The following is a 17,744-nucleotide window of genomic DNA, read 5'->3' on the forward strand; positions in this document are numbered from 1 at the left end:
TATTGAGGTTCACAGTCTACCTACCTGTAATAATCTACAGTAAGGAGAATTTAGAGAAATTCTTAACAAGGGGATAGGTTTCATAAGACAAATTTGTGCTTCATGTTAAACAAATCCAAAGTAACGATTTCCAACATAAGGTAACAGAGTATGATGGGAAAATGTTGTACACTTTTAACTAAATCTGGACAATTGTTACGTAAGGCAACGAGAATAATGAACAGATTAGTAGTAGATGAAAGTCTTATTCGTTTTTAAATTAGTCATTATGCTGTTATATGCACTTGACCATACGAAGGAGACAATTTCGTAATTCAAGTTACTTACAATTGCTTACAATCACTTTGGTGTGGTGAACTATCTTTCTGAATGATCCTGCAAAGCTTCAATTCTGAATTATAGTTTCCGATCTTCTGGAGTGGACAGAAATATTAAATGGAAATATTGAAAAACTTGATGTTGAGTATCGAACGTCTAACTGCATGTCATTCTTTATTCATTATTTGCAGGGTTTATAAATGTATGATGATATCACTAATTAGGTAGACCGGATAATTAAGAACAGTGACAACTAAGAGGTATTAACTGAGCTGAAAAGTGCAAATAACATATTAGGTATTCTGAATAGGTAATAATGTAAAAATTGATGTAAATTAATTGTGTGTAAGTTTACAATATTGTTGTAATACATTCCTTGCTTTGTTGAGGCAGTATTTTAATTGTTGCATATATTCATTAATGTGAATGTATTTATCCTGGAGATTTGGACCTGTTTCTCTTATAATTACTATAAATGTCAAGGAAAAAATTTGTGTTTATTAAGGCTGTGATGATCTACTTCTACCTCAATTCAAATCGAAATTTTTTTGTTACATGTAGCTACTAATTGTGTCTTTATTTAACATTGTACTAGCAGCCTTTACAAATATTTTCATGTTGAGATATGAGTACAAGATGATCACTATGAGATAATGTGAGGTCACACATGAGAATGGGTCATGCTTTGAATGGAATTGCTATCTTTACCAGCAAAATGGTGGGCGCTCACACTACACAAATAGCATATCAAACAATCATGCTCTATAACATTCCCACTGGACTAATACTGCAGACACTCCAGATAAGGTGAGGTGCAAGCTGACAAAATGTTGATTGAAATGTTAGTATTAGGAGTGACCGCTGGTGGTTAGTGCACTGCAGACGTCCTACATTGCCATGGCTCGAGAAGATATCATGTAGGACTGAAATCTAAGCCATTCTTCTGTCTGAGGTCTCCACAATCATGTTTTCCTTGGCAGGCGCAACACTTCTGTACTCCATGATTCTGTTTGTGAACAATGATTAACTAGAGTTGAAGAAACACTTTATTCTAGAAACAGCCTCTTACTAACATTCTAAGGCCCTTCCATGCATCGTTTTCTACATGGAACAATACTGTAAACAATGTCATTAACATAATTTACATCCACTCATTCGACAGCAGACTGATATTAAAAGTGTAATAGGTTAGGTTGTTTAGTGCTTAAGTAACAAATTCAGGAGGAGAGCCACAAAAAGTTCTGCTTTCTTAAAAATTAGGTAATGATGCCATATAATTTTTACTCATTTCAGGAAATGTTATTTACTAAGAGTACAGTTATTTAAAATAATGATGTTGTGATGATATGGACCCATAAACATATACATTGCTATTAGAGTATCAGTCCATTATATGTTAGTGTAATTACTCAATAATTATTGTGTTTGTTTTAGGTGCATGCTGGAGGTTAAGTTATCATTTCTGGAATGCTGACCACCCTGCAAAATAGCATTCGAGATTTGCTGTAAATCTAAGGGGTGTTTGATGAAAGCTTTTCCTTAAAATTTCAATGATCAATTTATCGATTCTTACATGAATTCATGCTCGCAAGTCTGTTCAAAAGCTTTTCCTACCAGAACTATCAATTGCCTAATGCATTCCTGTCTTTGACTATTCGAGTGATAGCATGTCCACAAACTTATACTTTGCAGACGCTGAGTATGGACCAGTCACAGAACAGCATGTACTGTGTCACGTGTTTATGGGCTTTGTTTTATAGTGGACAAAGTGTTGTCCTTAGTTTTGTGATCTTCTCATCTCGTGAGTTCCACATGTTCTGTTCTGGACGACTTGTGTCGCAATTTGCTCATGGACTCTAGGTAACTGAATTGACATTACATTCTGATGGCTATTCTCACACTACAAACTACATCTACAGCTACACGGATCCTCTGCAAATCACATTCAAGTGCGTGGCATGGGGTTCATCTGGCACCTTCACAATTCTCTATTATTCCAATCTCGTATAGCGCGTGGAAAGAATGAACACATATATCTTTCTGTACGAGCTCTGATTTCCCTTATTTTATCATGTTGATCGTTCCTCCCTATGAGCTTCGGTGTCAACAAAATTTTTTGCATTCGGAGAAGAAGGTTGGTGATTGGAATTTCGTGATAATATTCCGTCACAACGATAAACGTCTTTCTTTTAATGATATGCAGCCCAAATTCTGTATCATTTCTGTGATACTCTCTCGCATACTTCGCGATAATACAAAACGTGCTGCCTTTCTTTAAACTTTTACGATGTACTCCGTTAGTCCTACCTGGTAAGGATCCCACGCCGCGCAGCGGTATTCTGAAAGATAACAGACAAGCGTAGTGTAGGCAGTCTCCTTAGTAGATCTATTACATTTTCTAAGTGTCCTGCCAATAAAACGCGGTCTTTGGTAAACCTTCCCCACAACATTCTTTATGTGTTCCTCCTAATTTAAGTTGTTCGTAAATGTAATACCTAGGTATTTAGTTGAATTTACGGCTTGTAGATGAGACTGATTGATCGAGAAACCGAAGTTTAACGAACTCCTATTAGCACTGATGTGGATGACCTCACACTTTTCGTTATTTAGTTTCAATTGCCACTTTTCGCAACATTCGGATATTATTTCTAAATCGTTTTGCAGTTTATTTTGATCTTCTGATGATATTATTAGTCGATAAACGACAGCGTCATCTGCAAACAACCGAAGACGGCTGCTCGCATGTCTCAAAAATCGTTTATATAGATAACTACCTTGGGGAACGCCAGAAATCACTTCTGTTTTATTCGATGACTTTCCGTCAATTACTACGAACTGTGACCTCTCTGACAAGAAATCATAAATCCAGTCACATAACTGAGACGATATTCCATATGCACACAATTTCACTACAAGCCGCTTGTGTGGTACAGTGTCAAAACCCTTCCGGAAATCCAGACATACGGAATCGATCTGAAATACCTTGTCAATAGCACTACACACTTCATGTGAATAAAGAGCTAGTTGTGTTTCACAGGAACGATGCCTTCTAAACCCATGTTGAATGTCACAATAGCCCGTTTTCTCCGAGGTAATTCATAATGTTCGAACACAATATATGTTCTACAATCCCGATGCATATCGACGTTAACGATATGGGCCTGTAATTTAGTGGGTTAGTCTTACAACATTTGTCGAATAACAGTGTGACCTGTGCAACTTTCCAGTCTTTGGGTACAGATATTTCGGCGAGCAAACGGCTGTATAGGATTGTTAAGTATGGGGCTACTACGTCAGCATACTCCGAAAGGAAAGTAATTGGTATACAGTCTGGACCAGAAGACTTGCATTTATTAACTGATTTAAGTTGCTTCACAACTCCAAAGATATTTACTTCTACGTTACTCAATGAGGCAGCTGTTCTCGATTCGAGTTCTGGAATGTTTACTTTGTCTTCTTTTGTGAAGGCATTTGGAAGGCTGTGCTTAGTAACTCTGCTTTGGCAGCACTGTCTTCTATAGTATCTCCATTGCTATTGGGCAGAGAAGGCATTGAGTGTTTCTTGCCGCTAACATACTTCACGTATGACCAGGATCTCTTGGGATTGCAGTGTTCAATCTCGCTACGACACCTGTGTTGACTAATCCCTGAATCGGGTTTGATGCTCGTTGTTAACTCAGGATTCTTTGTTGCTAAGAGGTCAAGTGTGTTTCCACGACCGTTTACTCTTCGCGTGGGCTCATGATCTAACTGCTCGTAACAATTTTCAGAGAATCCGTTAGGCATAATTTCGGATGATATTTTATGCGTACCTCCGGAATTAAACATGTATTTACGCCAAAATATTGAGGGTAAATTAAAGTCACCTCCAACTATTATCGTATAGGTCGGGTATGTGTTTAATATCAAACTCAAGTTTTCTTTGAACCTTTCAGCAACTGTATCATCAGAATTGGGAGGTCGGTAAAACGATCTATTTATTATTTTATTCCGGTTGCCAACAGTGTCCTCTGGCCATACCAAATCACCGGAACATTCTACCTCAGTTTGGCGACAACATAAACTACTTCTGACAGCAACAAACACGTCACCGCCAACCGTGTTTAGTCCATTCTTTCGGAACACCGTTAGGTTCTTCGCAAAAATTTCGGCTGAGCTTATGCCCGGCTTTAGCCAGCTTTCAGTGTCTTTAACAATTTGAGCATCAGTGCTTTCTATTAGTGCTTAGAGCTCTGGTACGCTCAAAAACACAGCTACTTCAATTAACAAACGATATACCAATGGTTCCTGTGTCTACGTTCTTCCTATGTTCAGCCTGCACCCTTTGTGACTGAAGCCCTACTTGTGTTTTCCCGAGACCCTCTAACCTAAAAAACTGACCAGTCCACGCCACACAGCCCCGCTACCCGTGTAACCGCCTCCTGCGTGTAGTGGACACCTGACCTATTCAGCGGAACACGAAACCCAACCACCCTTTGGCGCACGTTAATGAATCTGCAGCCCACACGGTCGCAGAACCGTCTGAGCCTCTGATTCAGACCCTTCACTCGGCTCTGTACCAGAGGTCCGCAATCGGTCCTATCGACTACACGGCAAATGGTCCGCTGTACTTTCATCTTGCCAGGAAGACTGGCAGCCTTTGCCATTTCTGTTAGTCGCTTGAAACTAGAGAGAATCTCTTCTGATCCGAAGTGACACACATCATTGGTATCAACGTGAGCAACAATCTGCAGTTGGCTGCACCCTGTGCACTTCATGGCATACAGGAGAGTGCTTTCCACATCTGGAATGACTTCACCCGATATGCACACGGAGTGCACATTGGTTTTCTTGCCCATCTTGTCAGCCAAGCCCATAAGTGGCCCCATAACACGCGTAACATTGGAGCTCATAACTACCAATAATTCCACCCTCTGCGATTGCCCAGAACTTGCAGGCTGAGTGGCTTCCTCTAAAACAGTACAGGCGACAGCATCTGGCTCACTGAAAATGTCAGCCACAGAGATCACCAGGAACTTGTTTGTCAGACAAACCGGGTGACCCCTTACGTGCTGCCGCTTGGGAAGTCTTTCGCCGCCTGCTTCGCCCCGGGGCGACCTCCCAATCTACCACAGGTGAAGGGTCAACATCAGTGCAAGCAGTAACTAGGATAACCACCGGTGAGAGCCGATCTGCATTATGGTGAAGTTCCAGGAAGCCTTTCGCAGCTTGGTACAATACTCCGCATGCAATCTTTCAGGGTGTTAAGTAGGCCTTCATTTGTATTCATACTTAACTTGCTTTGTTCAAAGAGACATGTTATGAGCCGCGTCTGAGGTGTAGTATTTGATTCTCCTTCATTTACCAGTACAGTCAGAGGTGATGGCTATATCACATTACCGCTTATTCGAAGGCGTTATTATCTCCCGCTATGTTAAGAATTTTTCTTTGTACAGTTTCTCACATATTGTGGCATTTTCTCCCACATGGTCACCAGGCAGATTGCGTAATCCTTCACTTGTTATTGCTTTTGAATTGAGTATTAGTCAATTTATCATTCAGTCTAGAGTCTGCATTTAATTTGTACACTAAGTTTACTGTTAACTCTGACTTCAACAGGACTATTAGTTCATGTGTAGTAAAAGTGCAATTAGCAGACGCTGTCCCAAACAGCAGTCAGCAGAAGATCGTTGAAATCTTTGCATACATCTCAGAAAGTAAGTAGTGTTGATGAGATTCTGAGACAACTTGTTTTCGAGATTTTATCTGACATAATGATTATTTTTTATGTTCTTTGGCACACATCTCTTGACTATCAAATTGAGGCTCACATCCTCATTTGTCTTGGTCTACATCCATGTCATATGTAGTATACTTTCGTTGAACAAAGCTATAAAACTTTGAAAAGTAGCTCTGGCCCTAAATTCTTTCCAGTATTCATTCATGTCTCCCCTTGTTCCAATTGCAAAATTTGATTATTTTGTACTGCATATTTTTTAAAAACTTTCTCAAATAGCGTTATAAGTTACTCCTTGAGTAATGATTGTCTAGACAAGGCCACATTTTCAGGTCAGCGCTCTATACTGTAGATTATGAATCCATAAGAAGAAATCCAAACTGCCATTCACATCACTGTGCAACATACACAGATAATATTATGATACAGGTAGTATAATATCTGGCCGAAAACCCGAAAACTGGTACACTTATAAGAGTTTGGAACTTATGCAACTTTTTTCCATATTTAGTTATTACCTATGCGTGCACTTAATCTTAAATTTATAGGACTTCGAGTAATAGACACATATGTTTGCCACAAAGTACAGTGGTGCTTTATTTTCTCCACATGAGTGCAGGGTACAGGACAGTGGGAGCAGCTCCAGACTGCGCCTCTGCAGTGTGGCGCTCCATCAGCAACAGCGACTACTTGCTGTGTGCAGCTCTGCGGGCGGCGCCTGACCTGGGGGGTCTGCTTCCAGCTCTGGACGCAATGTGTCGGCTGCCTGCACGTGCATGTTTCATGTGGCCAGCCCGGGCGTGAGCACCTGCTCAACAATAAACCAAAAATATGATGTTCCTCTGACACCTGCGTACTCTCCTGTCTCATCAGAAAATGTTAGTAGGCTTAACAAAAACTTCCATCCACAGTTGACACAGATACTAACCTAAAATTTTGTAAGTATATAACACACTGAAGAATTGGATCACACACAGCTTGTTCTTCTGACAGGTTTCCTTCGGAGTAATTGCTGCTTTAAATATCACGAGCACTGCTCTATGCTATAACTTTTGTTTCTAGCATATCCAGCTATACAAAGTGTAGCTTTAGGTGGATATTTTATACCATAGTGATCTGATATATACAGGGTGATTTTCATTAATGTTTAAAAACTCTCAAAGCGGAGTATAAGACTCTGAGACAAGAAATTTAATACAACATACATGCAACCAAAAACGTCAGCAAATGTCCTAAATGTGGCTGACGAATTTTGCACATGTTTCATGACCAGTTTATGTACCTCCCCACAGGTGCAGTGGTAGTGGTCAGTACTAAACACTGCTCTGCTAGCTTACTACGTTTTCCTAATGGTAGATAGGTTCACCATAGTCTTGTAGTGCCACTACCATGAACACTACAGTATCACACTGTATAATTCAGGAATAAACGCAGAATAACCTTGTGGAGCGAAGTGTAGAAGTGGCACTACAGTATGGGTAGGATAGACTGATCTAGCTACTGCACTTGCATTAAAGTATGTATCTCTTGGTACCATCACGTGTGCTACATTTCTCATCCACTTGGTTGGGGGATTTCCTGAAATTTGCGACCATATGTGTCTCATGTCAAATTACTTATCTCAGAGTCATCTACGTTACTTTTGGTTTCCTAAACGGTAATATGAATCACCCTGTTTCTTTATAATCGCGATGGAACTCAGACAGGTATAAGCTATGTACCTGTGATAACTTCAATTCCATCACTGCTAAACATACCTCCTGGTAGAGGTCGGTAGTATGCACACATCTTAAGCTGCAAGACTTATGGCATTTTGATGCTAAAACTCAGTTTTTGTAACTTGCTCTAAATATCACTCCTGAAACATGTCAAAGCGCTTAAGAAACTGTGGCAAGAAGACATCATGAAATCTCACTGACGTTTAACCATATTTCAGTCAACTTTCAACTATTTTTCTAAACTTGTGTGTAGGCATAGACATATTGTTCTACCAGAAAGTGTAACTGCAGTAATTTTCATTCTGATTTCAAACAAAGGTTAAATGACAGACAAATAAATGATTAGCTCAGAAATGAATAGTGTGTGCTGCTCAAAACACATCATGCATATTTAATGTATGCACTAATGGTATAATACTACAAACAAATATCCTCGAACCACCTGTCTCGTCTAGAGACGAATGTCTTAAGCGTTTAAAGTTTCAGAATAATATATATTATCAACTAGGGACTTAAACCTACAAGAAAGTACACTCAGAATCGCAGTCTACACCAGAACCTGATGCCGTGAATGCTACGGCAATTAGCCCCTTGCACTGCCTGCACGCCTCAGCTGCTGTTTACCTTTGGCTGCCCGCCTGCTCTCTCCACTTAGATTTTCCTCATCACCGCTGTCGTCAGCGTCGTCGTGTGCTGAGCCGTCGGCGTCGTCGTCATCAGCGTCTGTGTTCTCGGCTGCTTCATCCACCGCTTCATCTTCATCGTCTGCAACAGCGAACGGCGTGCAGTACGCCACGAGTAACACTCCAGCGATCAGCAGGACTAGGGACGCCTTCATGGCTGCAGTGGCTTCTACTACGCTGGATGCCTCAATACAAGTGACACTAGTGAGCACACCGACCTCCTCTTATACGGCGTGTCGGACTCTTATCTCCCAAATTGTGGCGCTCAGGGACAGCTACTTAGTGTGTACTTCAAAAGCGCGATTGGCCATATCGTCGTCATAACTCAATGCCACAAATATCTTGGGGGACTTGGTATGCAACCTTGATGCTTAAGGTGATTGCAAGCAATTATAAGTAACTTGAATTATGAAATTGTCTTCTTCGTATGGTCAAGTGCATATAACAGCACTGACTTAGAATAACGACTAATTTAAAAACGAATAAGACTTTCATCTACTATTAATCTGTTCATTGTTCTCGTTGCCTTACGTAACAATTGTCCAGATTTAGTTAAAAGTGTACAACGTTTTCCCATCATACTCTGTTACCTTATGTTGCAAATCGTTACTTTATTTTACCAATAATTAACAATAAGCTTTGGATTTGTTTAACATGAAGCACAAATTTGTCTTATGAAACCTATCCACTTGTTAAGAGTTTCTCTAAATTCTCCTTACTGTAGATTATTACAGGTAGGTAGACTGTGAACCCCAATATCGACGTTTGGTGCCAAGCAGCTACCTTCCACATTAGTGATTTTCTTTTATTTCTTTCATCGTTTCTTCCATGCACACAAAAATAGCAACAGTGAGAACCATTAGCCGGTTATCACTTCCGTCATAGTCTTCCATTTTTCTTTCTTTATTAATCACGCTATTTGTATATGGACTGACCCAAATAGGATGGGATACATCACGTGTCTCCACTCCGATGTTTATCTGACTTTGAGGCGTCGTTCATCACATATTGGGTATTAATTATTATACATTGTTTCCATCCTGAACTAATACTCATTATCAACATCACTAAGACGTGTGATCCCTACAGACACTGAGACTTTATTTTATTCGTTGTGGCTCGGATGCAACCACACACCAAACGCATTTTTCACGAATCTCTTGATTGAAATCATTGCTGTGTCGGTCTCGAAGCTTTCGTCTTCCCAGACATGCTCTGTGGGTGACAGAGCAGAAGGTCAGTTATGCCATATGGAAATATGTTCGTTCCTAAAGAAATCTGTGCCATTAACTGCAGTGTTTGATTAGCATATTGCAATTGGCAACCCAGTTATCAAGGGTATAACAGCAAAAGTGCTTCTTATGAGCCTTCAGTAGTGTGTCTATCGACACGTTGCTGGCAATCTAACCGCCACAAATGACAGTGAGACTTTTCGCTACGCATATTCGGCTAGTCTTTCGTCTCTATTATAGACTCGTCTTGACGCCTGTTTAGAACGTGAGACATGAGGCTCATATGCTCATTCTAAAAATAACTGATTGCTCATCTTAGACATTTAGCTGAAAGGACAATTCGTATATTCCGAGTGTACATCTAGAATTCCTGAGCCGGCCGAAGTGCCCGCGCGGTTCTGGCGCTGCAGTCTGACCGCTACGGTCGCAAGTTCGAATCTTGCCTCGGGCATGGATGTGTGTGATGTCCTTAGGTTAGTTAGGTTTAACTAGTTCTAAGTTCTAGGGGACTAATGACCTCAGCAGTTGAGTCCCATAGTGCTCAGAGCCATTTGAACCATTTTTTGAATTCCTGATTTTCCTCATAAAATAAAATAAGATTTTAATCTTTTCCGTCTTAACCTTCTACGTTGTTAGTTTACTAATTTACTACTGCAATGTATTACATAGCTCGACAGTTACGGGCAGAGTGTGATGCAAATCGATATTAACAATCAGTCCTGGTTTGTCATTGAGTAATATGCTATAAATGCCATTCCATGTAGCCTGAATCTTTCTTGGCTGCTTATAAATCAACTTCACGTTTAGGAAGTATGAGGTGGGGTGGTTCTGGCCGTAGCGTGCATATGCCGAGAATGCAAAATTAAAGTATCTGTGATCAGAAAATGAAATGAAGATCCCTATGCAATCATGCAAGTTTCCTTATAAAAGACAGTAAACAAGTTGCGTAAAGGATAACTACTTATTAACTTCTGAATTTAACAGGGGTAACACCATCTTTAAATGTAAACAGTTCTGTATGAAATACATTGGTCAGCCACTTCACAACAGCACAGTTTAGTTAAAGGTGGCGTCTTTCTGTTTAATGAAAATACAGGCTTATAAAAGAAGCTGTTTATATCCATTAACGAGCATTCACGTGAGAAAACGTTCAACAAGATAAAATACCGGAAAGTTGTAACGAAAAGTGAACTCGGAAATCAAACATTCTAGACAGATGCAAAAGGTATCCTGCAATTCGAAAAACTAACTGCAGTCGTCAATTACCGTTACGACTAACTCTACAGAGTTAACATATACCACGCCCCGCAAACTACTCCACGAGAAAGCATTGCTACCCGAATCTTAGCAGATAAACCCCCACCACTCGATTCCGTGCGCGCCGACTGTGGGCGGAGATCTGTAGTGTACTGGTCCCTTTTATCATGTGCATCTCGTGTGGATGACAGCAAGACCGTCTTTCATGGAGCATGAGGCAGAGTATCTAAAACTGCAGTTCTAACTTCTCTCTCAGGTTTTGTAGAAGTTCCAAGTCATCCAGCAACGACAGTAATGATTGCGAGCGCTGTACAATCTCTAGATATGTTTTGCCGCTATTGTGACCACCTCTCCAATGAAATTTCAAGATTTCTGCAGAGCACCAGCAAAAGTGAAACTTTTTGCTTATTTTGTAGGGTAATGGGGCATAAAAAGAAGATAATTGTCTAGCAGGTCAATTTCCATAACACCCACTGAGACCAGATTCTAGCGATACCCACAGAAAACTTCCAACCACCACCCCTTTAACTGAAGGAGACATTCCCTCATGTAATCATCGCACCTTGGTAAGAGCGCATTCTAACAGCCCAGTGTATTATCTCCCATCATATGTCAGCCTCGAGTCGGAGGAACCAGCGAGCGTGGTGGATGCACTGACCCTGAAGACCACTTAAAGTTACACATTTATGAAATGATAATTGAATGGACACCCTAGCTGCAAACAGGCGTTGATGTACTTCATTGGGGACATGTTGAAAATGTGTGCCCCGACCTGGACTCGAGCCCGGGATCTCCTGCTTACATGGCAGACGCTCTATCCATTTGAGCCACCGCGGGCACACAGGATAGTGCGTCTGCAGGGACTTATCCCTTGCACGCTCCCCGTGAGATCCACATTCCCAATATGTCCACACCACTACATTCGTAGTGCGCCTAATAGATATTTGCCCATCATACTCATTACTCGTGGCAGATTAATCTACCAAGTCCCGTACGAGTTCGGGCATAGCGTGTGCGTTCGCACAAGTAGGTCAATGGCCGGGAAGCCATATTTTAACTATATATGGCGGTAGTATCTGTTCCCGAAAGAACATTTATGGCGGTGGCAATGGTTAAACGATTGGGTCCATCTGCCATTTCTCTTTATTAGGCTGCCGTGCAGAATACATGGAAACATACATTTCTCACATTCCGAAATGAACAGTTGTTACAATTCCTAACTTGACCATACGCAATATGTGGAATTCCTTGTGCATAATGGCAAATACATTAGAAAGGTTACCAAAGGACTTTGTGTTCTTAAGGTCTTTCACTTCTTTATAGGGGGTCTTCTGATTAATATATATCTCTACTTCTATAACAACACCTTTTTTCAGTTTATACAAGGTATCTCATGTTTTCTTCAGTGTGCCCTATTGTAAGTTCATCTGTTTTAAAGTAGTCACTCAAAGCAGCTTTATGACTGGGATTACAGCGTTCTTTGAATCTTATCGTAAGCTTCCTTCTTGTTTGTCTACGTATTCTTCATCATATAGACCACAGATGATTTTAGACACCTCTGATTTATCATATACGTCTTCTTTCTCTATCTTGTGCCTTAACAATTTCCCTTACCTCATTATTTATTTGAAAAACCACTTTAGCAGTACCAATACAGAAACCTGTTTTATTGTATCAGGGATCTTTGCCTAAATATGGCATCATTACAGACCTAGTGTTTCCTTTATTTCTTATTTTCTGTAGCCTTATCACTTCTTGTCTGCACTTCTCTTTTAACCAAAGCTGTGTTTTGTAAACCTTTTCTCCTGCCATAAGGTCAGACCCATTGTCCACAACTACGTGACGTAAAATGCTATTCTCACTGTCTATACTTTCTACAGATACGCGTAATCAACTGAACGTGTCATCACGGCATGAAAAGTGCACACTTAAGAACATATGGGATGAAATGAGGACACATGTATGATTGCAACTGTGGTTGTTAGTTTTATAAATATATTGTAAGTATGCCATTCATTAAGTTTGGATATCTTCAAAAAGAAGATAGCTTATAGAATTATTTTCTTCTACCTTCATAACACAGTTAATATTAGGAAGTAGCTCATTTGAGTTACTGTGTAGGTGTTCAATCTATGTTGTACTGCAACTTAAAAGTATGAGCATGTCATCAAGGCAGCGTTTATAGTTGTTAAGTGGAAAAATTAATTTTCTGAATCATCCATGAAAATGTTTGCTAGTGTCCCTGCTGGGCGATTACTAATTCCTAAGCCATTTCGCTATCTGCCGAAGGTCAAATTGAATACAAAATACTTTTGAGACAAAATTGACTGAACTGATCACATACCAATACAATTTGCTAGTTATTCATTTTCTTCTATGTCGGTCGATTATTTTTGATGACGTTAATTATTTCTGCCACTGGTACATCAGCATATGGATTGCTAAGCTCTAACGGTATGAATTTCGCTGCTGGGGTTGTAACCTCTAAGGTGACCCGCATCAGTTCTGTTGTATTTTTTAACATGTGACTATTCTGGAATCTGTAGTTTTCAGTAGTAAACTCTAAGTTTATTAGCACTTGAGTTCATAGGTATACACATTTTCTTTTGAATGCCAGTAAAAATGGAATAGGATTTATTACCTTCCCCTTAATTTCGTCTCTGTATTTACCAGTGGGAGCTTTAGGAATCTTAAATATCTGATCATCTTCTAAAAAGAATTTTAGTTGTATATGCACTTTAGTAATGATAACAAGTGAACTGCCTCTGTGTGCTTTGAAATTTAATGACTGTACTACATTTAATTCGTTATTGTCTGTACCAATAATACCTAGGTCACTTTTGGAAAACCTTTGCCTTTCCTTCGTCATTCATGATCTAGCTATTTTACACACTATCCTATTTTTAGCTCAATTCTTGAACCTGTCATTCAGCCAATTGTCAGATTAGAATCAACTACAATTTGTTATGTATTTTTCTCATTACGTCCGGGTGCAACATTAAATTTTAAGCATTTGCTAAGCAGATTCATACTCGACAAGTGCGCAATACAGTCATAAAACGTAAGACTAGGGTCAATAAATGTGTCCAGAGTATTATGTAAGTCAACCACTATGTTAATTTTCTTACCATGCCTGTATTTGATTACTTGCTATTCACTGTCAATAAATTTATGTACATCAATACATATATATGTACAACACATCCCTCTAAATTCTATATTCTATAGAGGATGGTTTCCATATCTATGTATTGCTTTTAATTCAACCTTAAGCCATTTCTCTTTACAATATATCTTGGTGGTCTCACACACATCACTCCTAACCTTGATATTCATGTAGAAAAAGCTGGAATCGCTTTCAACGAAACACACTTCCTTACAAATCCCTTTGGTTTTACACACATAAATAACTTTAATTTGGTTCTTTGGTACATATTGACCGCAAATTTTCCTTTACTCGGCAACACAGGAAACTTTTTATGAATGTGGAGCTACACAAGTGTAATGAATGTTAAGAACTGCATTATGCAATACACAGTCTTAACGATATATTTTATAACAGACAACCGATTTTGGTCTAGGATCAGACCATCATCAGGTCTACAGCACCAAAAAAAAAAATACAGAATCACATATAACAAAGTGTGTAACATGAAAGCACACAGCTGTTATGTGAGACAACAGTAAATACATTACAGATTATAGCACTGTAACAAAGAACATAAAGACGCATCTTTGCTCTACATCTGCGTAATTGTAATATCAGATACTGGATGTACACTGTTCCAACTCTGCTATTAGTCCATTTATCCTTATAGCCGTTAACTGTGTGAGAAACGCATGGATCCAACAGAATAGGTCAAAATCAAAGATATATCTGCTGGAAATACACCCCACTGACGTTAAGATCATACATAATAACAAACTCAAGGGGGATCCATCATATTACAAAATCAACATTTTGATACCAGATCACTGAAAATATATCCATTATATTACAACACCAATAGTTCACTTGCCATCTGCATTTTATGGTTACTATACAGTGTTAGTAGAAACACAGGCAGACACACCTCAATTTAGCCAACACCGAAAGTAAATCCTTTTTATACATGCAAAGACCTAATACATGGTTTAATAGTCATTACAAGTGCTTAACATCGGTAGATCTAGCCATTACTCTAGTTCTTTGTTTAATATGTCACTTATCTAGAGTTACAATGAAAGCCCATCAATGTTCAGCAGTGCCATGTGTATGCGGGGTAGTTACAGATCATCACATTGTTTAACAATTGACCTATGGAGTATCAAAGTATGTCACCAGCCCAAGTCATAGTAATATTTGCTTAATGGTTCTCAGCTGGAATTCTTGCCTAGTTACTGTCTTAATTTATCAAGCTATGTGATAACACAATGTATTGCACGTTCACATATACTTTAACAGAGAAACAGCATGGTTGTGGATCAAACATCATTAACTATACTTTTAAGGTCATTTATTTGGTTACTATTACATCACAAATGTTACTAAATAATGGTATGTTATTCCGAATAAAGGTGCTATGAATGTGAAAGAAGGACTGGTATGTTAATCAGATTTGGCAGGCACCTATTAGGAATAAGATTCTACTATTCTTGAAAATTAGGTAATTATCAGAACTGGTCACCAATTTCCACTAAATATTTGAGTTTACTCCACAAGATCACAAAATATAATGCAGCATTGAAGCATTGACAGGATCATCCAGAAAGATAGTTCGTTACACAAAATTATGTATACAACGCCATAATACACATGTAATTCCACATATTGGCTATGGTCAATTTAGGAATTAAAAAAGCTGTTCATTTCGGAAAGTGAGAAGCTGTATTTTTTCGTTTATTCGGCACAGCGCCCTAATACCTCTCTAAATCGCGCATGGCCATAAATGTGTAACTTTAAGTGGTCTTCATGGCCAGTTCATCCACCAAGCACGTTGGTTCGTCCGACTAAAGGCTGGCACGTTTATATGATGGGAGAAAGCCCTCTTGCTAAGGTGCGATGCCTACATAGGGGAATGTCTCCTTCACTAATAGCAAATGGTGGTCGGAAGTTTTCTGTGGGAATCGTAAGACTGTCTCAGTAGGTGTTATGGAACGTTAATTGCATGGCAGTTGACTTTTGCTCATGCTCAACTCCCCTAAAAAATAGGCAAAAAAATTCACTCTTGCTGATGATCTGCCGAAATATTGTAATTTCATTGGAGAGGTGTTCGCGATAGCGGCAAAACTTGTCTAGAGATTATACAGCGCTCGGGATCATTACCGTCATTGCTGGATGACGTGGAACTTCTCCACAACCTCAGAGGGAAATTAGAACTACAGTTTTAGACACTCTCCCTCCTGCCTCCATGAACGATGGTCATGCTGGCATGCTCGCGGTCTGCACGTGATAAAAGGGGCGAGTATGCTACTGACCTCCGCTCACAGACGGTGAGTACGCAATCGAGAAATTGGCGTTTATCTGGTGAGATCCTGTTAGCGATACTTTTCCGTTGGTAGTTTGGGGGCGTGGTATATGTTAACTTTGTATAGTTAGTCGTAACGGTAACTGATGACTGCAGTTACTTTTTCGAATTGCAGGATACAGTTTGTATCTGTGAAGAACGTTTGATTTCCGAGTTAACTTTTAGTTACAATTTTCCGGTATTCTACCCTGTTGAAAGTTTTCCCACTTGAATGATCGTTAAGGGATGTAAACAGCTTGTTTTATAAGGCTCTATTTCAATTTAGCAGCTATATGCTTCCTTTAACTAAACTGTGCTGTTGTGTGGTGGTTGACCTGTGTATTTCATACAGAACTATTTACTTTTAAAGAAGAGGTTACCCCTGTTAAATTCAGAAGATAATAAGAAGTTATATGTTATGCAACTTGCTTCATTGCTGTCATTCGTTCGTGAAGAATGCCTTTGTAGTCAGTTTGCTTCCGAGCCACAACGTATATAAGAATCTAGCAGTGTCTGTGGGGATCACGGCTGGCTCTGAGCACTATGGGACTTAACATCTATGGTCATCAGCCCCCGTGTAGGGATCACGCGTCATAATGATGTTGAAGATGGGTATCAGTTCAGGATGGAAAGAAAGTTTAATTATTAATACTCACTATGTGATGAACAACGGCTGAAAGTTTGATAAACATCGGACTGGAGAGACGTGGTGTACCCCATCGAATTTGGGTCAGTCCATACACAAAAATCGTGACCAATAAAGAAAGAAAAATGGAAGATTAAGAAATTTTGGTCGTATGTCAAAGCGGTAGGTGGATCAAAACAAAATGTCCTGACACTCTGTGACCAAAATGGTACCGAAACAGAGGATGACAGACTAAAGACCGAAATAGTAAATGTCTTTTTCCAAAGCTGTTTCACAAAGGAAGACTGCACTGTAGTTCCTTCTGTAGACTGTAGCACAGATGACAAAATGTTAATTATCGAAATAGATGTCAGAGGGATAGAAAAACAAATAAAATCACTCAAAAGAGGAAAGGCTTCTGAACCTGATGGGATACCAGTTCGATTTTACACAGAGTACGCGAAGGAACTTGCCCCTTCTTGCAGCGGTGTACCGTAGGTCTCTGGAAGAGCGTAGCGTTCCGTTTTCAAGAAGGGACGTCGAACAGATGTACAGAACTATAGATCTATATCTCTAACGTCGATCAGTTGTAGAGTTTTGGAACACGTATTATCTTCGAGTATGACTTTTCTGGACACTAGAAATCTACTCTGTAGGAATCAGCATGGATTTCGAAAAAGACGATCGTGTGAAATGCAGCTCGCACTAT

General features: G+C 39.6%; 2 protein-coding genes across 5 annotated transcripts in view; one reads left to right on the top strand and one right to left on the bottom strand.

The window, feature by feature from the left end:
• LOC126094849 (uncharacterized) overlaps positions 1 to 8,645 on the bottom strand; it is a 154,032-nt gene extending 145,387 nt beyond the window's left edge. The window contains exons 1-2 of one of the 4 annotated variants that reach the window (XM_049909464.1): positions 8,377 to 8,645; positions 6,758 to 6,842 (exon numbers count right to left, since the gene is read on the bottom strand). In XM_049909464.1, coding sequence (XP_049765421.1) covers positions 6,758 to 6,842; positions 8,377 to 8,590 — 299 coding nt within the window. In that variant the 5' untranslated portion in view covers positions 8,591 to 8,645. The remainder of the gene's footprint in view (positions 1 to 6,757; positions 6,843 to 8,376) is intronic. The other 3 variants (XM_049909460.1, XM_049909463.1, XM_049909459.1) reach the window with 3 other exon arrangements.
• LOC126094852 (uncharacterized) overlaps positions 1 to 17,744 on the top strand; it is a 207,027-nt gene that overhangs the window by 172,974 nt on the left and 16,309 nt on the right. The gene's annotated exons all lie outside the window — the stretch shown is intronic.

The sequence above is a fragment of the Schistocerca cancellata genome, chromosome 8, assembly GCF_023864275.1.
Source record: "Schistocerca cancellata isolate TAMUIC-IGC-003103 chromosome 8, iqSchCanc2.1, whole genome shotgun sequence".
Taxonomy (NCBI): Eukaryota; Metazoa; Arthropoda; class Insecta; order Orthoptera; family Acrididae; genus Schistocerca; species Schistocerca cancellata.